The 23,493-nt window shown below is 41.0% G+C and overlaps 2 protein-coding genes across 3 annotated transcripts; both read left to right on the top strand.

Annotated features, from left to right (window-relative positions):
* Positions 1-586: 586 nt before the first annotated feature.
* On the top strand, positions 587-11,164 carry sel1l (SEL1L adaptor subunit of SYVN1 ubiquitin ligase). 2 transcript variants are annotated; one of them, XM_082505208.1, is made up of 21 exons: positions 587-1,148; positions 1,291-1,328; positions 1,592-1,781; positions 2,900-3,067; positions 3,787-3,892; positions 4,400-4,562; positions 4,683-4,736; positions 4,822-4,881; positions 4,974-5,055; positions 5,137-5,291; positions 5,821-5,877; positions 5,981-6,049; positions 6,395-6,472; positions 6,615-6,677; positions 6,909-6,996; positions 7,139-7,287; positions 7,445-7,610; positions 7,816-7,890; positions 8,722-8,894; positions 9,025-9,153; positions 9,303-11,164. In XM_082505208.1, exons 1-21 carry the CDS (start codon positions 1,061-1,063, stop codon positions 9,567-9,569), a joined length of 2,418 nt encoding a protein of 805 aa, XP_082361334.1. In that variant the 5' UTR covers positions 587-1,060; the 3' UTR covers positions 9,570-11,164. The 2 variants fall into 2 exon arrangements, with proteins under 2 accessions (XP_082361334.1, XP_082361335.1); XM_082505209.1 differs by lacking the exon at positions 1,291-1,328 and having other exon boundaries at positions 587-705.
* An 81-nt stretch (positions 11,165-11,245) lies between these two features.
* LOC309689062 (phospholipase B1, membrane-associated) lies at positions 11,246-22,761 on the top strand. The gene is made up of 16 exons (XM_082505210.1): positions 11,246-11,486; positions 11,765-11,829; positions 13,420-13,510; positions 13,639-13,697; positions 14,300-14,367; positions 14,543-14,586; positions 14,699-14,819; positions 14,935-14,986; positions 15,067-15,147; positions 15,248-15,313; positions 15,427-15,518; positions 15,606-15,687; positions 16,869-16,970; positions 17,180-17,275; positions 17,411-17,482; positions 22,744-22,761. The coding sequence occupies exons 1-16, from the start codon at positions 11,429-11,431 to the stop codon at positions 22,750-22,752; spliced, it is 1,158 nt and encodes a 385-aa protein (XP_082361336.1). The 5' UTR covers positions 11,246-11,428; the 3' UTR covers positions 22,753-22,761.
* Positions 22,762-23,493: the final 732 nt, after the last annotated feature.

The raw sequence follows: 23,493 nt of genomic DNA, 5'->3' as shown, positions 1-23,493 counted from the left end.
GGAATCAGTACTGACACTCTGCACAAGATACTCGAGAAAGGTAGAGCCTGAAGTATAAGGAATAACTATAGTTAGAGATTTAAAAAGAGATTTATTGACATAGCATGGCCTATGGTAGATTGATTGATTGATTGATTGATTGATTGATTGATTGATTGATTGATTGATAACTGTCCCTGATTTTCCTCTTCTCCCTTATTCTTTCCCCGAGAGCAGTTTCTTTATTATTATTTTCCCCTTCAAGATGGATAATGTGTTTAAATAGTAAACATGGGATTACCCGGGAGCTGAAAACATTCAATGCCATAATGTCCGGGTTTTCCCTTTTTATTGTAGTTACATTCAGGTTTGCACATATTCACCTTCAGCACTTCAAAATGCATATTTTTATCCTAACTAATAGCATGTCCAAACAACACCCTCTACCTCCCAGATTATTATTATCTCCTTAAAGTGTTTTGGTGTCGTGGACAAGCCCCTAAACTGGAAACATAACTGTGTACGCATCCGATTCGCTGACATATCTTTGGCCCCTATTCATTGGCTACTGTCAATCTAGGCGCAATGTGATTGGTCGAATCACAAGAAAAGGAAGTGGCGATCAGTAGTGTGGGCTCAACGCTAAGTAGTATTTGGGTGGTGTATATCAAAGGGTAAAGCTACTGGCTTTCGTCCCTAAACGTGGATATTTTGAAGTGTCAAGAGGTACTCGTCATCCAGTTTTTGGGCCGAGCAGTTGAACAGCGGGCATATATTATTAACGCTGTCTTGCTAACCTTTGTTGCGGCTATGTAAAACTAGCTTGTTAGGTTTACGTCATTTCAGCAGGTGCTACTCTGCTAGCTTAGCTTCACATTGGGATCTATTAGCTTGTTAAACAGCTACAGTAGCTAAAATTAAACAAGCTGGCATCTAGAGGGAATACGGCTCAGACTAGTGTGTGACAGGGAGTTTACTTATGCTACTTCTCGTAGTGTGACCCGAGACTGCGACTGGATGTTTAGTAATAGAAATAGCAGTAGTCACAGCTAGCAGATTGTTAGCTTGTTAAATAACAACAATGGGCTATAAGAAGTGTTTGAAAACAGCAAGGAGACTTTATTTTTGGGGTATTCTCTTCATAGTGTTCAGCAAAGGAGTAACAGCTGGTGAGTATGAAATGCCGGTGGTGTTGTAACACTCACTATACGCGTGTCTTAAAGTGTCACAGCACCTGTTTTCGTCTATTACATTTCTTTGACTGAATCAAAACAACACATCTCTCACTGCTGCAACATTAATGCTTTTTAGATGAGGAGCAACACCAGGACGAAGCACCAGAGTTAAAGGTGTGTCATGGGCTCTTTGGTGCATGGTTAATGCTGATCATAGACTCATTTGCAAGCTGGTCTCTTGGGAGTTATATGTAACACACGATTTTGTATACGTGTTGCCTAGAAAAGTTAAAGTAAGAAGTCATTCAACTTAAAAAGAAATTGAACACACTGCTAACTTTGCAAATGAGCCTCATGCAAAGGCATTGTTTTTATATACAGCGTAATTTCCCTCCTTTAAGTAATCCTTTGTAATAACCTCCTGTTGATTTCTCCAGTCCTACCATGACCCAGACTCTGAAGAGGAAGATGTTCGATTATCACCAGAAATTGTGGCAGGTACTTCTATGACCACTGATCACTCCCATCCTGAAGAGGAAACACAGCCCCCTTCGGAGGGTCTAGAAGGAGAGGAGAAGGAGGACCTACCTGACCCACCTCCTCCCGTTGAGGAAAAACCTAAAGAGGGTAAGGTGTAAGATTTTAAAACATCCACACAACAAAGGCGTGAAAAACAATCACAATAAGTTGATTAACGTTTGAGATGTCAAAGTTGTTAAATACTTCCTGATGTTTTTACTGTTTTAATTATTAGAAATTTAGTTTTTAGCATCTCCTGCTATACCAGTGATGGCTTTGATATTCTAATCCCCACTTTTTACATTAGAAAATGTTATCAGTGTTTAAAAGTGTTTGCATGTTAAGAGCCCTCAGGATGGCCCAAAAATGGTCATGACTGCTGAATGTAGCTACTTTAATGGGCCGTTGAGCTATTTGGTATCTGATTATAACAGTGTAAAGAAGTGCGATTTCAGCTTGGGACTTGGAGCTTCAAATTTTATCGTTGATTGCTTTAAAGTGTTAAATGTTTTGTCAGAAGATAGTTCCCTATGCGTTCTTAAAATAAAGAGCCTAAGATGTTAGCATGCTACATGGAAGGAAAAGCTTAGTGATATATTTTAACGATGTCTAGTCTGAACCTATAAATCTTTCTTTTTGTAGTAGTGCCTCGTAGTGGTGTTATCACACGTCTCATGATCTCAGCATTGCAAACAAGCTCTTTCTTATGATTTTTTTCCTTTGTAAGCTTTGTTTAGTGTTTAACATGTTAACCTGTTTTCACTTTGCCTGACTCTGAGCTAAGCTGAGTGTGGTTTCAGGGTAGAGCCACATTTGATAAACGGTTAAACCCCCGTGAGACACTAAACAGCTTCTCGCACCTGTGGCTCCTCTTGCAGTGCAGTTACATCATTTCACTTGGGGATTGTTTGTAATTACCCTGCTAGCTCATTGCACAGTTGTATTACTGAACTTGTGTGAAGGAGATGTATTCAGATTAACGTAATTGCGTGTGTAAAGTTGCAACTCTATGGTAATTGTTTCAACTCCTCTGTCTCTTTGTTATTTTTCCACACCAAAGTTGATGGTGCAGCAAAAACCAAAAGATTTGAGAATATAAAGAAAAAAATATATTTTCACTTAGACCTCAGGTCCACCAGTATTTTAAAGGAAAACAGCCAGAGTTTGTTTGTTTTCAATCAAGTAAATTTTATATATGGGTGTTTTTTGTTTTTTTTTAAATACAGTTCCTGTGGTGAATGGAGGTACAGCCCATGGAGAACCCTGCATATTCCCCTTCCTCTTCCAGGAGACAGAGTACATAGAGTGTACCACTGACGGGCGGGGGGATGGACGGCTATGGTGTGCCACGACGTACGACTATGACCAGGATAAGAAATGGGGTTTCTGTGAGAGTGAGTTTCAAACTCAAAAACTCTAAAACCTTCACAAATGAAATATTGTGATTCATTTTAAAGCCAAAATGGAGTCACATTACGGCACTTTGGTATTAAATATATTGCATTGTACAGTACAGGTCCTGAGCCAGCCCTCATTTCATTATGTTTTGCTTCCAAGGAGCCAGACCTGCTTTTAATATTTAAAGTGATCTTGAGCAATAGTTTTTCAGGCTTTCTCAAGGTCTCTCAAATGTTTTCTTTGGACTCGGCTGGTTTTTCACTCATTTTCAGTCCAGCTCTTGTACCTGACCATTTTCAGAGGATTTTTTTGTTTTTGTTTTTCTTCCTATTTGGTTGTTTAGGCCACCAGATGAACCGATTTGTCTACACATAAGACACAACTCAGTAAAGAGCATGTTTTTTTACTAGTAGTCTGTTGCAAAAATGCATAATTTGTTATTAGCCAAAAACTTAGCATATGTACACAATGTGCAGCATCAAAGGTCACTGTGACCTTAAATGTTTTTCCCCTAACACATGAATTCTTGTGTTAAACTGTCACTGATCATTCTTTGTTCTTCTCAGTAACAGTCTTGGTAGAACTAAACGACTACTGAAACCAGCCTGAAGATATTATTATGACTTTGTTTGCATAACTGCTACTGCTACCAACCTTTTGAAAACCTTTTATTTCCTCTAAACAGTCTGATTGGCTTCTCCTCTCTTTCCCTCAGCGGAGGAACAGGCACAGCAGAGGCTTCAGGCTGAGGAAGCAGAGAAGCAGTATCAGACTGTCCTGCGCATGCTAAACTCCACCACCAGGAAGACTCAGAAAAAAGAGTGAGTGGCTTACTTTTAGTTTATTTCTCTGGTAGTTGTCAGCCTAATTTTGACTCTTGAAGAAGAGTTATAGAAAGCATGTGGATTTGAAATCTTTTTTTAGATGAAGCAGAAACAGAAGCTTTCCAGTTTTTGCCCACACTCTGTTTTAAGATAAAAATCAGAAAAGGAACAAAAGTAAAGATGCTCTATTCAAATTGAAGATTTTGGCAAGGTTACATTTTTTTTGCCAATTTTCTTTTTATTTGTTTAAGTTAAAATGCATATTCCCACTACTGCCTTCTGGTCATCTTTTTATTTCACAGACAAAATTTGATGTTATTTTACATGTCGATTGGGTTCAATGTCCATTTCTTGCGTGTTTTATTACCAGCCAGCGCTTGCGTGCCTTCCATTTGCACATCCTTATTTGCTTTAGCTATCACACTACTGTTTGTCATGTACACATTATTTTTATGTGAACGTGGATTCAATTTCGCTTGTGCCTACTCTGCTTATCTTTCTCAGATTATATGAAAAGCTGCTAAAAGTGGCAGAAAAAGGCCACCAGAAAGCCATGGAGAAGGTGGCGTATGCCATGCTGTTTGGAGATTACATGAACCAAAATATTACCAAGGCCAGAGAAATGTTTGAGAAGCTTGCCATGGAGGGCTCACCTAAAGCTCAGATGGTAATGATCTCGCTCATAATTATACACGTCTCTTGAGAAAAGTGTTGGAAGCCTGTTTGCAGGTTATTTGTGCTGAGAGGAGCAACTCTGTGACACTCTGCTCTGTTTACTTTTCTTCAGGCTCTTGGATTTCTGTATGCAGCAGGGCTCGGAGTTAACTCAAGTCAAGCTAAGGTACGTCTATGCTCTGTAGATTTGTCTTACAGTATATGGGTTTGTCAGTAGTTACTTATGTTCTGCCATGTTCTCTGTTTTTCAGGCCTTGGTTTACTACACCTTTGGTGCACTGGGTGGAAACCTGCTCGCTCACATGATTCTGGTAAGCAGATTTTTCTGTCAGTGAAGAAATGCTGCAGTCATGCTATTTGTATACTTTAATAAAAATTACACTTCCTTATATTGTTTTATTAGGGCTACAGGTACTGGGGAGGGGTGGGTGTTCCCCAAAGCTGTGAGTCAGCACTAACGCATTATAGGCTTGTAGCAAATCAGGGTAAGTGTTTTGCGTTATTATATTCTAGTGCAGTAATAGTTCTTGCTGGGCTAATAACACTCTTTCCTCTGCCAACTTTAGTGGCCAGCGATGTTTCCCTGACAGGAGGCTCAGCGGTGCAGAGGATCAGACTGCTCGATGAGGTGGAGAACCCGGGATCTACCAGCGGGATGTTGGAGGAAGACCTCATCCAGTACTACCAGTTTCTAGCGGAGAAAGGGGACGTCCAAGCTCAGGTAAAGTGGTCAAATTTTTAAAAAATAATTTATTGCTGGTATTGGGAGCTAATGTGACCTTTCCTTTGACATACCTGAGCCAGTGGTTGATTGAACACACAGTCAAAATGTTTGTAATGTGTTTATTTGTGTCAGTTTAGAAATCGTTCTCGTTACACGTGTTTGGCAAAGAAAACATTTGAATTTGTGATCAGCTTCACTGTTCTGCCTTTTGTGAAAGCTCCTGACTGTGGGGAATTGACAAACTACACAATATAGTTGCATGTCCACACATTTTTATTATTATTATTTCTTTATTTATATGGCATTTTTGCTTTTTCTTGTGGGCAGGAATGGGAAGTAGCTTGAATGGATGGCACTAATTTACTTTATTGTATAAGAACTGAAATCTGGGTCAGACTTGGATTATGCATGCATGTTATGTAATGTCTAAATGTGAAAGGGCTACATAATGTGTCATTGCTGGGTAGTATCAGTCTGAAGCCTTGTTGTAGTTTTTATTTGATTACTAATTGAATGTTTTACTTAGGTGGGCCTGGGTCAGCTGCACTTACATGGAGGACGTGGAGTAGAACAGAATCACCAGGTATCTTTGTCATAGATTTCGCTCACTGTATTTTATTTATTTGTTTTACTTATTTTGTGAGTTTTCTCTGTCAAATGCATTTATGCTGCTTTCTGTCCAACAGAGGGCATATGACTACTTCAACCAGGCAGCCAATGCAGGCAACACACATGCTATGGCTTTTCTTGGAAAGGTGGGTGAGATGGAGGCTCACTCACTTCACTGTTATGTCACCTTTTTTTTTTCTTTTTTTAAACAGATATTTCTTTCTTTTCTTTCTTTTTATAAAATTTTCCATTCATCACCTTGTTAATTTCATTTCTTATAAGAGCAGGTTTTTTTTTCTTTTGTCTTTTTTGCTTTTAATGCCATATTTTCCATCTATTTAACACTGTGTTGTGTTGACCTTAGAGACAGTTTGGTTATAGAGACTTTTTAGAATAAAACCAGCTTGGCATTGATGTTTTCACAGAGGGCAGTGTATTTGTGTTTAAGGTATAAAATTTAGCTTTTATGTCTGTGACTGTCTGTTCCTCAGATGTATTCAGAAGGCAGTGAGTTTCTCCCTCAGAATAATGAGACTGCCTTGCAGTACTTCAAGAAGGCTTCTGACCTGGTAAGGATAACGCTGTAGACTAAACTGGGTAATTTATTCACTCTGAGCTTGCTCACTCACTCACAGCTGAATTCTGTTGCCCTTTCTTTAAATATTAACATGCAGTAATCGTTTTTACATATTAATTTACTTTTTTTTCCAGGGTAATCCGGTGGGACAGAGTGGGTTGGGGATGGCCTATCTTTATGGTAGAGGTGTGCCAGTGGTAAGATATTTTATTTATATATTTTTTTAAGCATGTCTCATATCTTTTGATGGGATCTGTACATATAGATAAGATCTCACCTTCACTTTTAGGCACTTGGAGTTGAAATAAAGTTTTATATAAACAACAAAGAAAAACAGTTTTATATAACAGGCTTTTATTTTGATGGCAAGCTGTCAGAGTGTCTCTCCTGCTGAAGCAGCTATTGAAAAGTTGTGTGTTTGTCTCCAGAACTACGAGCTGGCCCTCAAATACTTCCAGAAGGCAGCAGAGCAGGGCTGGGTGGATGGACAACTCCAGCTGGGCACCATGTATTACAGTGAGTTTTACAGCTCAGTGTGTCCTTCAGTGTCTCACTGCATTCTTTCATAGTTTTCCTCTCGCCCGCTGTCTGTTTAGGAGTCCTCAGTCTTCGCTCTTCTTCACATAATAACATTTTTGTTCCTATTCTTGTTTCCCAGATGGCATTGGCGTGAAGCGTGACTACAAGCAGGCTCTTAAATTCTTCAACCTGGCCTCACAGGCTGGGCACATCCTGGCCTTCTACAACTTGGCCCAGATGCATGCTACTGGTACTGGTGTGATGCGTTCCTGCCACACCGCTGTAGAGGTTAGTCAACCCTAAATCTGCTGCTTCTTTCACTGTTAAGAGATTGTCTCTCCAACTTGGTGTCTCCTCAAACATTTATCGATTAACAGCAGTGGCTTTTATCTGCACTTTCAATACAAATTGGAGATGTGTATCACACTGTGTGTCCTGTTTGCAGCTTTTCAAAAATGTGTGTGAGCGTGGTCGCTGGTCAGAGCGCCTGATGACAGCGTACGGTAGCTTTAAGGAGGGTGACATGGACGCTGCGCTGGTTCAGTATCTGCTGCTGGCTGAGCAGGGCTACGAGGTGGCTCAGAGCAACGTGGCCTTCATTCTGGATCAGAGTAAGAAAAACCAAGACATTAGTATTTAACCATGGTAGTGCAGGCTTTTAGCAGTTAATTTATGTGCACCACTTGCAATATTATAGCCATGTTTAAATGCTAGTGTCATGATCCTGCTACGCTCTTTACCTTTGTTAGAGAGAGATTCAGGTCTCATTTTAAATGTTTTAATTTTTCATGTGTTTGTGTGAATTATGCTACACAGAAGGGGCAAGGATCTTCAGTGAGAATGAGACCTACCCTCGTGCATTGCTCCACTGGACAAGAGCTGCAGCGCAAGGTGAGTTTAAACAAGCTCCGTCTCCTCGTCAGTGTGAACAGTGTGTGCGCCGGAGCAGTAGAGTCAAAGTGCACTGCAAGTTTAGGGAAATGCGTCATGATGTTTAGCTTGGGAACGTATTGCTTATTGCACATTTCACTTGATTGAACTGTGATGCTGTGTAGACACTGGCTGTGAGCACAGCTGCAGCTGCTCTGCTTGGCTGTGCTGTGCTGTGTGAAACAGTTATTAGTCAAACTTTGGCTCCTTTTGTGGTTGAATTTGTGCTGCTGTGGATGTCTAACTCCTGCTAGCTGAGCACAGTTCTGTTACCAAAGAAAGTCTCATTGCGCTGTACAGAATTTGACCCCACTGTGGTTTTATCAGGTGTAACCAACGTGGTACCAAAACTCCACATCCTTTCAGAAATGGAGACATTTCACTACAATGCTCAGCCAGCACAACCAGCTCAATTTACAGCACACACACACCACTGCACATAGTTTGTGTTGCACTTATTATCAACAAGCGTGTCACAGCCAACAACCTTAATAACAAAAGCCATGGCAACAGTGAGCATCACAGCTCCAGTGTGTCTCATGCATCCTCCATAGCTATATATTATCTAAGTGCAGTGGAACAGGCTAATGCCTGAGCAGCCATAGCTGCTGAGGGTGCACTGATTCTCTCTGGGGTCACATGCATCGTAATTTATGATAATCGAGCTCAGCCTGTCTTTGTGTATCAGTGTGAGATACTGAGTGGTGAACACTAAGCTGGTTCACAGAAGATTTCTAGCCGTGACTGTTTGCATATAAAACCAAATCTTACACATGTAATTGTCCTTGTAAGGTTACACCGTGGCAAGGATAAAACTGGGAGACTATCATTTCTATGGCTACGGAACGGACGTGGACTACGAGACGGCTGTCATTCACTATAGGTTGGCATCTGAGCAGCAGCACAGCGCACAGGCCATGTTTAACTTGGGTTACATGCATGAGAAAGGCCTGGGTATCAAACAGGTGAGCACTCACTAAACATCACCTGGCTCTCAACATGTCACAAATTTGCGCTTTGTCATTTAGCAAAGTCAGTGTGGTTGTTAATTTGATTTCTAATTCTGAAATTTTCCATGTTTTTTTTTTGCTGCAGGACATCCACCTAGCCAAACGGTTTTATGACATGGCTGCTGAGGCCAGTCCTGACGCCCAGGTTCCAGTTTTTCTAGCTCTGTGCAAACTGGGCCTGATTTATGCTCTCCAGTACCTGCAGGATCTTAATGTGAGTATTTCCTCCTGAATTCACAAGCTGTCATGCTAACCGTATGGTTTTCAGTAACACGTCTTGTACTTCAGATAGTTTCAGAGATTCTTCATTAGAAAGAAAAATGATGTTTCTTTTTCCTCCTTGTTGGTTGCGACTTCTCGCAGTTGAAGGAGCTGATTTCTCAGGTGGATCTGGACCAGCTGCTGGGCCCAGAGTGGGATCTCTACCTCATGACGGTCATCGCCCTACTGCTAGGCACAGTCATCGCCTACCGACAGCGCCAACACCAAATCATAGTGCCACCTCGCCCACCTGCCCCAGCGCCTCCTCCCAGGCCGCCTCAGGAACAGCCACAGGCCCAGGCCGAGCCCCAGGCTCAGGAAGAAACACCAGAGCAGGGCCCGGCCCAGGAAGAGGAGGAGCAGCACTGAGAGGGAGATAGACGGAGTGAGGGTGGTGAAAGATGGACAAGAGGCTCACTGCATGGAGCACCAGTAGCTGAATACCTGCTACTTTGAGCACCTCGCCCACTCTGCCTGTTCCCCGCCATGTGTGTGTGGGTTTTTTTTTTTTGTTTTTTTTTTTTTTTAAAAAGGCTTGATGATGGCTGCTGAACTGTTCAGTCTCACCTCTTTCTTCCTTTAAAATATGCTGGTCTTCTGCTGAAACCGACACATTGTGGGTGTTAATGGACAACACTGCAGTAGAGAGTGTTTGGACTTGGTACTTTTTGACTCAGGATACTGCCAGACGTTCCCCCCGTGTCCTCAACATGGAATTAGTCTTGTGGTTGCCAGATCAAAAGCATTACGAACTCAACTGAGAAAATTACACTCGTTAGACAGCTTCATTCCCAATTTTGTTCAGTATTTAAAAAAAGTCTGGGTGGAAAATGTGAAGTAAAATCATTTTCATTTCTAGCGCTGGTCTACTTGGTAAAAGAAAGTCCTGGTTCTCTGCATGTCTTCTCTGATCTCCTTGCAGACTTTTAGTTTAGCCTTTTTTTTTGAGCTAACTGATGAGTGAACAAATTTTGCATTCCTTTATGCTTTGCAGTTTTGCATTCATTAGTTATTTTGGGTGACATGTTGTCAGATCAATAAGTGCTAAATATACTAAAACTATGCTGAGTCATCAGTACAAGAACAATAGTTTGGGAAGTTCTCACTGACAGAAAAGCTGGGCTGTGAAGTAGGTGATGTTTGCTGATGCACACGGGGATTAAAATGTGTACAGAAACATCAAAGTTAATTTAAAAAGCAAGCGAGAGGAATTTAAACTTTTTTGGAAGTTGTACATTACAGTATGTGGACATTTTTTTTCCAACACTGTTCTTTGATTTAATTATTGTTGCTGGTTTTGAAAGGCAGCTTAGTATTTTTTTTTTTTTTTTTTTTTTAAATGCCAACTGTTATCTGGAGCAGCCTTAAAGATAGCAACAACTTAAACCTTGCATTGTTTCTACAGTAGAGGAAGTGGATCACATTTCGTTTTTTTTTTTTTTCCCTTTTGTTTTGTTCTAAAACTTCAGCTGTCGTGACAATTTCCACCCCCTCACCAAACGTCCAAGTTGGAAATCTGCCTACACTTCTGAGATCAGACGGACATGAATCCGAGGCTGCGCTGAAAAGCAAACGAAGCCACGGTTAGACCATGCAGCATTTCTGGAACCAAGATCTGAAATTTCATTTTGTTTTTTATTTTTGTTTTTTCACTTCATTTGTTTTTTTTTTCTCATTTGTTCACTTCCACAAAATGTACTAAAGTTAGTGTTTAACTGCCAATAGATATGCATGATTGAACCCCAGAAGGAGAGCGTAGTGTTGTTTGCAGGATGATTAGAAATAAGTCCAAACTGTTTCCTGCTTTCACATCGGCACCCACATAACTCACAATTGGTGTGAAATAAAACACTGGGCAAAGTTACAGAGAAGAATTTTTCTTTTCTTTTTTTCTTCTTCTTTTTTTTTTTTTAACCATTAAAACGCGTTTATAAATTTAATAAATGATATATGGATATTTCAAAGATGTTCTGAATGTTTGATTGCCGAAATGCTTGGATCGATGATCATTTCGGATAAGTGGCTTGTGCCCTGCTTGGCTTTAAATGTCTGACATAACACTGCAATGTTGCTGACATTGATCAGCAGCGAGAGCGGCCGCTTCTCATTGGACCTGTTGGTTGTCGCTCAGCCATTGAGGCTGAGACAAAGTGACAATGCTGTGAAAACTGAGGGTCGCATTGTGCAGTGTGTAGGGGTGACCCATTGACTGGTCCATACGCGATACTATGGGGTGGCTTTGGATCGCTGTGGCAACGTGTGTGCTCGCGTCCTGCTCTGTCAAAGGTAAGTGCTAGAACAAGCAGGAAGGCACCTCCCACGTGAGGCTGTGTGCCTATATTTATTGTAACAACAGCCTCTGAAACGGGGCCCTCCCTTTTATTATTTATTTTTTTAATGGATTGTTTGGGTTTATATCAACCATCTGTTTTTATAGATATACACCAAGGCCAAAGTCAAGACCAAAAACCTTTGAACTAGGGCTTATTTAGCTGATTAAAGATGAGCTTTATCAGTGGCTTATAAAGTGGTTTGAAAAGTTTCAGTTAATGATCCCTTTAAAGGAAATGACTGGTGGTTGGAGTATGAAGAGGGGATTCGGCACTACAGCAAGGAGGCCCTCAATAAGGTACTGTTTCACCTATGTTTATCACTGAGGGTTTATTTTGTTGTTAGACACAAAGTTTAAATTTTGGTCGTCATTTAAACAGCAAAAAGCCTTCGTTGACAGGCTTATTAAAAAGACAAAAAACAATATATAGCAATTGTTAACCGTTCTCTTAAAAGTAGGTTATCATCGTGTCACACCAGACTAACCACATGGCCCAGCAGGCATCCTGAACTTGTGCACAGCTAACGCATCAAAGACAGTGAAACAATGATCGATCAATAAAAACGCAGTCCGACAAGGTACTGAAGATGAGGTTTCCACGGTAGCAGTGAAAGTTATGTTCAGGTTTGCCTACTGTAATCTACAACAGAATCTTAATGCACAAACACTGTGCTCTGCTGGATTAAATATTTTTATATTTATTTTATTTAGAAAGAGGGACAATACATATTAATGAACATTTTAACAAATGTAAATATGCCAGATTATAGCCTTGGGCTAATTTCCATCTGCAGACCCTCTGGCAGGTTGGTGTTACACACAAGTTAGTAAAAACATACAGAGACACTATTTACAGATCATGTGACAAGGACAAAAACAGTGATCACATCATAATATAATTTAAGCTTTGCCTGATCTTACTGTCAGTTATTTAGTTGCTATTATCCTGTTTGTTTGTTTTTCAGACTTGCTATGCTGTAAAATGTATTAAAGTACCACAATACCAATGCTCCCAAAAAATCAATCTGGGTTTGACGGTTGCCAGGAGTCCTTGTATGACTGCATTGTGTCAAGTGTAAAGTTTGGTAGAGGGGGATTATGGTGTGGGGTTGTTTTTCAGGAGTTGCACTTGGCCCCTTAGCACCAGTGGAAGGAACTCTTAATGCTTCCACATCCCAACTTTGTGGGAACAGTTTGGGTTTGACCCCTTCCTATTCCAACATAACTGCTCATCAGTGCACAAAACAAGGTCCATAAAGACATGGATGAGCGAGTTTGGTGTGAAAGAACTTGACTGGCCTGCACAGAGTCCTGACCTCAACCTAATAGAACACCTTTGGGATGAATTGGAGTGGAGACTGTGAGTCGGGTCTTCTTGTCTGACCTTACAAATGCACTTCTAAAAGAATGCTCAAAATTTACCATAAACACTCCTAAACCTTGTGGAAAGCATTCCCACGAGAGCTGAAGCTGTTATAGCGTCAAAGTGTGGGCTGACGTCATATTAAACCCTATGGGTTAGGAATGGGATGTCATGCAAGTTCACATGCGCATGAACGTGGATGAGCAAATACTTATGGCAATATAATGTATCTAAAACGTTCTAATGCAATAAGATTTTTTTGAAGATTTTAAAGTTGATTTTTTTAAAGATTTTTGCACATGAGCTTCCCTTTTTTCTCCACAAATGCATCAACATATACAGTATTAAACTTACGCAACTGTTTAAGACATTTATAGCAGTTTATTCCGATGTAGGAAGACGCTCAAAAAAGAAGAAAACAATTGTCAGTCCCTGAAGACAAACTTTTGTCATTATAAGGACTCATAAGGAAACATAACTGGTCTCGATGTGACAGCGAGGCTTCTCTCTTTTTACTTATTTAGGAGTTTCCAGAGAAAACCCGGCCAGTGAGCTTCAAGCATCCTGTGTTCCAGTGCTCAGACATGAGTCCTTCTCCCTCTGTCCCCTCCTCAGGTCTGTCCAGGTGTCACCTGCTGACCTCAAATCTTGTGTTGTTCAAGAGTTTGAACTAACGCTCTTTTTCTCTTTCTTTCCCTCTCTACCTTCCCTCTATCCACCCCTCCTTCCACCCTTTTGTCTAGTTGAATTTGTGAAGGCCGCGGATATCAAAGTCATCGCCGCCTTGGGGGATTCTCTGACAGTAGGTGTTATATGTTGTTTGCTGCTTCCTCTGCTGTGCCGATGATACAGTGTAACATCGACCAAAAATAGACTCGCTCTGACCGTTGATTCATTCATTTTGCATACTCGCTTAGTCCTGCTGAGCAGAAGGCAGCTGCAATCGTGAGAAGAGCTAAAACGCTTACAGTGATGGATAAAGACTGAGTGCAAATGAGATGGAAATAAACTTTAAACTGCATTACTAACCAAATGTTGCACCAACGGAAGAGCAGTCAGCTTAGTTATTATCTCTTTTTGTGCTTTTATGAGAACGGCACATCTTCATAATCTAAGAGAAGATGCCCAAATTGCAGCTGGTTAATGGGGACCTGTTATCATCTCCTCTATATTTTTATTCTTAGACTCTTTGTGTATCGTTGCATGACTCACAGTTTATAATAGTTCTCATCCCGAGCCTTGATTCGGCAGCGTTGCACGTATACGGCAGAGAATTTGGAAAGGCATAATAGGATCCGTTTAAATTAGAGTGACAAACCACCCACACAAACACTTACTCATAAAACTGCTTTTCTTCTGTTCCTTGGCTCCTGATCTCTCTATGCTGTGCCCCTTCTTTTCCAGACGGCTATCGGCGCCAACGCCACTACTGTCCTCGGCATTCCCATTGAGTTTCGTCACGTGTCATGGAGGTGCCTGTCACAAATCTCGCACAAATAACAATCAGGATGATGTGAAGCAGACTGATCTCATATCAGGAACATGTTAGAAACTGTATTCCCCCATGAGAGTGTCAGTCTGTAAGAAACAAGGTTAAACTGACATTAACAGTTCTGCTGCTGGTATTGCTTTCCTTTCTGCTTGCAGCATTGGAGGCTATGGGACATATCAAGATGTCATTACTTTGGCAAGTAAGCTGTCACTGCTGTGTCCGAGCTGTTTCTTAACTGTATCGTTCCATGAAACTCACAACGAGAAAAGTCCAGCTCATTTTCTTTACCTGTTTGACGCTGTCATTTTTAGATATCATCAAGCTGTTTAACCCCAGTCTGCTTGGAGCTTCTCCTGGAAAGACAGTTCATGGGATGCAGGCTCATATCAGTGAAACGGGCTTCAACTTGGCCGTAACTGGACACAACACCTTGTAAGACCTTCGCTTACTTTTGTGTTGCCTAATCTAACAAATTATATTCTTCTACAAAAATAACTGAGCTGTGACCTAATTCACTTTAGGAAACATGTTATTCTTTATTTTGTAGCAATCTCCCCGGTCAGACGAGACATTTGATAGACACACTGAGAGGTTACGAGGTAAAGCGAGGCCTTGTTTTCTCAGTAATGATACAGCACAGGGATGGGAGAGGTAACGGGACTGTCGTCTCTTCCTTTAGGGTCTCAACTTTGAAGAGGACTGGAAGCTTTTGACTATTCTCATGGGCATGAATGACATCTGTGATTACTGCAAAGATAAAGTCTGTCTTGGTCTCTTATCTTTAATTCAATAGAAAATCTCTCTCTATATATGGAATATTGCCTCTTCTATTACCTCTGATGAATCTCCTCTACTTCCAGGCTCTTTTTTCAGTAGATAACTTCATCCACTATATGACTGTCTCGTTGGAAATGCTTATGAATGAGGTAAAGTCGAAGATAAACGAAATCAGGCTTAGCCCTGGATTTACTGTCTGCTGAGACTGAGGGTCAGTGCTGTGCTGAATCACCACAGTGCAGGTCTTCATGCTGTGCTTCAGGTTCCCCGTATGATTGTGAACGTGGTTCAGATCCTCCCCATGCAGACTTTGAGGGAGGTGCAGAAGCCCACCCCAGGGTGTTTGCTCCAGCGGTGATCACTCTCTTTCTCTCTCAGAACAAGTTAAACTCTGGCTTGATTGACACTTCTTGAACTTTTTACTTTTTGACTTTGTTTTAGGTCTTTCTGCTCGTGCCTGATAGAGCCAGTAGCCAGATCTCCTGAACTCCGGGAGCTGGTGGAGGTCAATCTGGAATTCCAGGTGCACTTTACTTCTTTCATGTTATAAGATTATGTATTATATAAGGAAAGATGGTACAGGAGATAAATTCTTCTTTCATTTGGTTGCCACATTAGAAGGAATATGGACTCTTTTTTGATCCCTCTATGCATCATAAAAAAAATCCCATGTTTTTTAGGAACAACGTGTTCATTCTGTACAGCAGACTCTGAATGTTAGGCTGCACAAACAAGCTCGTCTGTAAAACACCTGCAGAATCTTGAACTGCACACTCTGTTGTATGTAAGAGCTATCGGAGATGAGATTTCTAGGTCAGTATATGAGGAAAAACCGCCATAAATATACATGCACTGCTTAAAAATGTTTTAATCAGAGTATAGCATCAAGTCAGCTAAACGTAACAGAGAGGGTTGTTAAACAGTTTCAGCTGCTTTAGTGTTAATGAAATTAACGAAAGGTGCTCTAGAGGGACAACAAAGAGACACAACTCCCAAAACAGCAATGGTTTTACAGTGGAGGTCACTCCTCATCTTTTCTTCCTGTGTTTTCACTAGTTTAGCATTTGACTAGGGTCAGTGTAACTACTGGTACATAAGGTGATACCTGAACCCTGCAGAGGTTGCACAGGCAGTTTCCTGTGTCTCCCAGCAGAGTCTCAAGAGCACGGAGGAGATTCCAGGAGACAGGCAGTTACAGGACTGGTATCTCCTCCTTTGTGCAAAGAGGAAGAGGATGGTGTGGATGGCAGTGACCAAACAATCATAAACAGACTTCATCTTCAAACAGATGTCCTCTGTGCTCACTGCCTGGCACTATAGAGCCCATTTGCCATAGAATACCAAAACTGCCTTGTTAAACATGCACTAATTTGTATAAATATCTAATTTACAGAGTGCAGAGAAATGTATTTTAAACATTTGTTTTCTACCAGCCTGAAAGAAGAACTATTTTGGAAGGAAACAAAGCTTAAAGAAATGCCCATTAAAATGCATTTTGACTGTATCTTCCATAATAATTTGCCTTGTCATTGTCCCAAATGATAACTCACTTTAATGTGCAAACAGGGTACATTGCACCCAAAACATTATATGCTGATTTCATGTTCGCAGCTCTCACTGTAATTTGTGTGTTTGCTGTTATTGTAACAGCACAAGCGAGGAGAATGGGAGACAAATTGATTCTCACGCTGCTTTCATCTGCAGAAAAGACTCGAGAAGCTGCTGTACAGCGACCGCTTCTTCAGGGACGACTTCGCCGTTGTTCTCCAGCCCTTTTTGAAGAACGCGGACCCGCCCCGCCTCCCGGTAATCCATCTCACGCCTATCAGTGTGACATAAGTGTCTGCTTTCAGACCAATCGGTGCGAAGCATCACGCGGCGATGACTGACTCATCAGTGATCCCCAGTGTGACAGCTGTAGCATTTTGGCTGAGAAACTCACGAGTCATGTTTCACCAACAATGCTGTCCATCACTAAAACTATACCGCAGTGTATTTTGTGTCTCTCTGAGCAGAACGGGAAGATCGATATGACTTTCTTCACTCACGACTGCTTCCACTTTACCATAAAGGGACATGAGGAGCTGGCCAAGGGACTGTGGAACAACATGGTGAACAATAAGTTGTATTTGATTTAAAGGCACAAGAGGCTAAAGGTCAATGAGTCATTCAGGGTTTATTGTGTAGGATTCACATGAATGTGAACTGTGTAATTGTTCAAATACACATGTCTGCTTCTCTCACAGTTTCAGCCCGAGGGAGAAAAGACGATTGTGAGCAGCTTCTCTGACCCCATCACTCTCATCTGTCCGCCTATGGTAAGATTAGCTTTCCATATTTGACAACTTTGTTTGGCCTGATTGGTCTAAAGAATTGAATATTAACTAAACGTTCCTCCAGTGAAATTAGGTTTCAGAAAGTGTTTTAAAATGTTTGTTTAAAAGTCTGTTGATTCAAGGAAGTTTAGCGCTGTGGAACCTTTTTTTTTCTCCATTTGTTATGATTCCTGTGCTTTAGATGCTTCTCAAAACACTCTGTTACTGCTTTGTCATGCTGCTGTGCATATAAATGACACTGCATTAAAATAAATGAGTGCTTGGTGAAATAAAAATTAATTTTAGTTCACCAGCAACTCAGAGCTGTTTGAAAGACTGGGAAAGAGGCTACGGTGCGTCACGCTTCTCAAAACGCTCTGCAGTACTGCATTATTTGTGTTGTGATAAATCTTAATTCAATATCTGATTTTTACAGTTATTATATTACATATCATATACGTAGGAACACCCATATATCTTCACTCGACCGATCGCAGCCAAGTCAGACCAACCTACCCTCCAGACTGACGCTCCATCACCAGCAGTCATCTTCCTGCTGCTCCTCCTGGCACAGTTTGGAGTTATGTAGCTTTTAATTCCTTTTCCCGACGCAAAACACACAGAGGGCGAAAGGAGTTTTTTAGCCATTCACCAGCATGGAGGAAATGACTGCAAACTGACAGATTTGACAACAAACAATCATTGCAATCATGCAGCCGAAATATCTGAATCTCAGAGGATGTTGGAGATGGACGAGATGAGGATAGGGGAGCTTCAGATGGTTGGGGGTTGTCTCTATAATATTGCCAGATTTTTACTAAATAAAGTGCCTGGAGATGACTGGTGTTGTGAACTGTTCTTCAAAGTGAACTGAACTGAGAAATGTGACTTTCTAATAGACCCTTTTACAGTTTTTAATTGAGATTTAAATAACTTTTCCTGCGCTAAAGACGATATACCAGTTAGACCGCATGCCTGGTAGTGGGATGTTTCTGTTTCTCCCCCATTTGGGGAGCAGACTTAGAGCATATATGTATTTTTAATAAAAAGTTTGCTTTGTACAAATTGCAAATGTTGTAATTAACAAAGCATGACGACCTACTTTTGGTTCGTGTGACTTTTATACATTCATACATAAAATATTAACGACTTTGCCTCTTTAAAAACTTCTGGGCCTTTTTTTAAAAAAAGTTTTCAGACTCATTAATTTACTCAGATTTACCTTTTTAAAAAACAAAACTTTTTTATGCTTGTTTGTTTCTGCACGCTTACTCACGCAGAGGGACCTTGGCAATGTGCCTCGATCAGCTCAGTGAAAAAAAAAATGATTTAAACATGAAAATTTGTCATTCATATCATCTGCTGTAGATTTCCCCAGACAGCTCTGACTTCTCAAACAGGGGAAGATTTAGTCACAGGTCTGCTCCTCAGATCTCCAGGCAGCTGCTGGCCCACTTTCACTGCTCCATCCTCCGGTGCCTGAAATATTATTATTATTCTTCACTAAAAGAGGGAAAGCAAACCATCAGTCATTGCACTGAACAAAAAAAAAAAAAACGACAACAAAAAAACACTAAGTGTTGCTCATGCTGCTGGGTGCTGAGCAGTGGAGTCGTTATCTTTTACCCGCAAAATGTCAGCGGTTGGCGTCAGTAGCTGAGGTGTAATCATCCAGTGCAGATGGCTGTATTGTACTCTCTGGTTAAACAGAGCCTACAATACAGAATTCACCGACTCCATTGAATCAGTGTGATTACAAAGGCAGGTGGAAACTATATTAAGGCAATCTCAGGTTACTTTAATGTGCTCAGAAATAGCAATTTACCTCCAGAATGGAAAGGAAAAGCATATGATATGTACTCAGTGTGGTGCAGCTGGGTTGTATAAGTATATCATGTGTCATATATGTAGGAACAATCATATTTGCATGGGGAAAGCCTCCCTTTTCTAACGTTTTCTTATAATAAAACGCATAACCCTTGAGTTTAGAAAGGTAATTATTTGTAATCACCTAACATGTATTTTTTCCCAAACTCTTTCAAATTTATTTGCTTTGTGCCAGTTTACTTTGTTGCTTCTTGGATGCTTCTCTTTGACGAATTTCAGTTAGTGCTTGTAGCTTTCAGATTTCATTATAACCCTTTTATTGTATTCAAAGGAAACAGTCTTCATGTTTAAACAAAGCCGTCGGCACTTTACGCGGGACAAATATGGATCCTCTGGTCTAGCTCTGATGCAGATTGGCCTTTATTGTTTCTCTGAATGCATAATGAGATCTTTGGGATGTCGGTGAATGTGAAACTGCAAACAGTCCAAACGCCCCCTCCCACTTTAGAAACCTCTGCTCTGTTTGTTTTTTAATGAACATGTCAGTAACAAGATGAAAATGACCTCATGAGGACATGCACATCCAGAAGTTTTAGAATTTTCCAGTGTGCATGTCTGCTCCTTATAAATGGAGACAAAATGCTGGTACTGTTTCTGCAGTTTTAATGTATCATCATTTAATGTCAGATCTCAGGAGGCTCAGGGAAAAGGTCTTATTAAAATTCAAAGGGAGAAAAAAACAATAATAAAGCTTCACTTGGTGCAGGGTTGCCAATTCTGACACTTCTGATGTGACAAGACCGCTGGTCAGGAGGTGAATCAGACACAGATCACACACCCACCGCCTCCAACATCACAAACAACCCCCAACTCTATTTGCTCCATCGTATCTTTCGCACGCTGAAACGTCTGTAAAAAATCCAGCCCTGAAGATGTTTTCTCTGAGTTTTTTCCACACCTGCAGCTTTCATACAGCAGCGGGATCCATCAACGAGCTTTTCCAAGGTGAGAGAGTTGTGTGCATTTAGGCGGGTGGCACAACAGATGGAACTATTTGTGACTATTAATAGGGATATTTTTATTTTACTCTTAGTAAAAGCCTGATGGGTTTACTGAAATCAAAAAAATACATTTCTCTCATGTCATGTTTTTAATTAATTTGTTATCAGTAAAATGTGGCAAAAAGGAAATTTAAAGTAAAAAATTAGTTATTGTAATTAGATAAATCATCACTACCCATTTCAGTGTTGTTATTGGTTACACGGGTGGCAGATTTGGTCTAATTACCTAAATTAATTGGGGTGCTATTTGGGACCTTATTTACAGGCTTCACTGTGTTCTAATTATAATCATCCTTTAGGAAGGGCATTGGTATAAAATATATTTTGGCAAATATTTATGCAGATCAGGATAATTGCATACAGATTGGTCAACGCACATTGCTCCACTGTGGCAAGCCATTAAAGGAGCAGAAACAAGAAGGAGATGACAGAAGAACAGATGAAAACAAATTGCAGTCATAAGTAATTGTGGGGACTTTCAGTGTGGCTGATGTAGGTTGGGAGGGGCAATAAAACAAACAGAGATTTGGTGACTTGGAAAAGTTTTAGCCTAGGACCCCATAGTACCTTCCATCCGTTTTCTGCAGAGGTTGTTGGAGGTTATCCCAGCTGTCACAGGGAAAGAGGCAGGGTTGATAATCTGTTGGACGGCTAATTGTGAGAGATAGCAATCCATACTCACAACCTAACATGATGCATGTCTTTAGACTGTGGGAGAAATGAGGTTTGGAGATGAAGTATACTGATGACCAGCAGTATGGCTTAGTGCTGAGAAAGAGCCCTACAGATGTTATGTTTGCTTTAAGAATGTTGATGAAGAAGAATAGAGAAGGTCAGAATGAGTTGCACTGTCTGTTGGTAGATCTAGAGAAAGAGATGAGGAAGTCAGGAGTGGCAAAGAAGTATGTCAGGGTGGTGCAGGACATGTATGAGGACAGTGATGACGTGGATAGATGGGTTAAAGGTGCGGGTGGGATTGCATCAGGGATTGCATTTGAGCTCCTTTTTGTTTTCTTTGGTGAAAAACAGACTGACAGACGCGGTCTGCCAGGAGATTCTGTGGAATAAGTGATCTGTAGCGAGAGCAGGAAGTAGGTGAAGGAGAGTCTGGGAGTAGAGGAGTAGAAGTAAAGGTAAATGAGTTCAAATAGCTGGGGTCGACCATCCAAAGCAACAGACAGTGCACAAGAGGTGAAGATTAGTGCACAGGAAGGGGAACTTGCTGGAGACTAGTATCAGGGGTGATTTGTGACAGAAGGATAGCAGCAAGAGTGAAAAGGAAGGTTTACTAGCTGGTGGTGAGACGTGCTGTGATGCATGGTTGGGAGACAGTAGCACTGACAGAAAGACAGGTGTTTTTCATTCGAGGTGACCTGAATGGACAGGATTGTAAACAAGTACATCAGAGGAACAGCTCAGGTCAAGTGGTTTAGACACAAAGATAAAGAGGCAGGGATGAGATGGTTTGGGCATATGCAGAGCAGGGAGCTGCTAAAAGAAGAGGAAGACAAAGATCTTTTACCTCTTCATCCACAGTTGGTATCAACCTTCAACTCAGTGTTTCTTGCTATGCACTTTGGACTAACCTGATATCAGTTTCATAACAACAGAAGCAAAACATACTCAATTCTGAGTATTTGTATCTAATGACAGCTGCAGTTGTATTTAACACCTGCGTTCTGTAGTTAGCATTGTGCATGATGATTAAATGTGTTACACTGTGATAAATTTTGTCTAAATAGGTGAAAATTATTGTAGGCGTTACCAAAAGAGTGCTTCATTCAATAGATGTGTGAAGAAGGCTGTGTATTTGGCTCAGAGAAAGAGGTTGTCTGTTTTATCTGTATCAACAGGCACAATAAACTGTATGCTGTAATTATAAAATATTAATCTAGAAAGATAAATACTGCATTGTTCCTAAATATGAACAGACCTTGCAACATAGCTCAGTTTGATTTGGGTCACATGCTCACATGAGCAAATCTGGACAATGGCAGCAATAAGTTTTAATAAAATATCACCAGGCAACACATTTAGGCAGTCAAGCGGCACAATCAGTAAATACAGCTTGATAATCCCTCTTTGTCCTATGGGGAATCACTCAGTGATGTTGACAGAGACACTATCATTTATTTACAATACATCCATTCTCTTGACTGCTTATCCAGTACAGGATCGAGGGGGACTGGCGCCAGCTCCCAGATCAAATAGTCTTTAAACAAGATGTGAAGGAAAAGCAGACTTCCCCCTTCAATTCTGGGGTTCACATCCCACAGAAGCTCAACTGGATTTAAATCTGGGGAATTTGAAGTCCACACTTCAAACTTGCTGTTGTGCTCCTCTAACCATTCCTGAACCATTTCTGCTTTGTGGCAGGGAGTATGATCCTACTGAAAGAGGCCACAGCTATCAGTGAATACTGTTTCCAAGGAAGGAGGGTCTGCAACAATGCTTAAGTAGGTGGTACGTATCAAAGTAATAGCTACATGGAGGGCAGAACCAAGATTTCCCAGCAGAACATTGCCCAAAGCATCGCACTGCCTGCACAAGCCTGCTTTTTTCCCACAGTGGATCCTGTGCCAGGTGTTCCCCTGTGAGGTACACGCATCCGGCCACCCACGTGATGTAAAAGAAAGTGTGATTCATCGGACCATCAGATTGACTTCTTTTGCTCCATGGTCCAGTTCTGATATTCATCTGTCCACTGTTGGTGCTTTCCTTGGTGAACAGGGGGCAGTATGGGCATCCTGCCTGGTCTGCAGCTATGCAGCTCCATACGCAACAAACTGTGATGCACTGTGTGTTCTGACACCATCAGAACCAACATTAACTGTTTAGGTAGTTTGAGCTGCAGTAGCTCATCTGTTGGCCACACGGGCTTACCTTTGTTCCCCATGAGCATTAATGAGTCTTGACCGTCCACAATCCTGTCACTGACTCACCACTGTTCCTTCCTTGGACCACTTTTGATAGATACTGACCACAGCAGACCAGGAACATCAGCTTGTCAAACTCCTCAGATAATTACACTTGCACATTTTTCCTGCTTCTAAGAAATCAACTTTTAGAACAAAATGTTCACTTACTCTCTGACAGCTGCCATGATGAAGAGATAATCAGTAATAT

This window comes from Aulonocara stuartgranti, assembly GCF_965226115.1.
Source record: "Aulonocara stuartgranti genome assembly, chromosome: 15".
NCBI classification, from domain to species: domain Eukaryota; kingdom Metazoa; phylum Chordata; class Actinopteri; order Cichliformes; family Cichlidae; genus Aulonocara; species Aulonocara stuartgranti.
The sequence above is the reverse complement of the archived record's forward strand: the minus strand, read 5'-3'. Positions and strand labels throughout refer to the sequence as shown.

Excerpts from the sequence above, each read along its gene's own strand:
- sel1l (XM_082505208.1), top strand. The coding sequence starts at position 1,061 with ATGGGCTATAAGAAGTGTTTGAAAACAGCAAGGAGACTTTATTTTTGG. Across the intron at positions 4,737-4,821 it reads TTAACTCAAGTCAAGCTAAG|GCCTTGGTTTACTACACCTT; the intron begins GTACGTCTATGC and ends TCTGTTTTTCAG. Across the intron at positions 6,473-6,614 it reads TCAAGAAGGCTTCTGACCTG|GGTAATCCGGTGGGACAGAG; the intron begins GTAAGGATAACG and ends TTTTTTTTCCAG.
- LOC309689062 (XM_082505210.1), top strand. The coding sequence starts at position 11,429 with ATGGGGTGGCTTTGGATCGCTGTGGCAACGTGTGTGCTCGCGTCCTGC. Across the intron at positions 14,587-14,698 it reads AGATGTCATTACTTTGGCAA|ATATCATCAAGCTGTTTAAC; the intron begins GTAAGCTGTCAC and ends TGTCATTTTTAG. Across the intron at positions 14,987-15,066 it reads ACACACTGAGAGGTTACGAG|GGTCTCAACTTTGAAGAGGA; the intron begins GTAAAGCGAGGC and ends CTCTTCCTTTAG.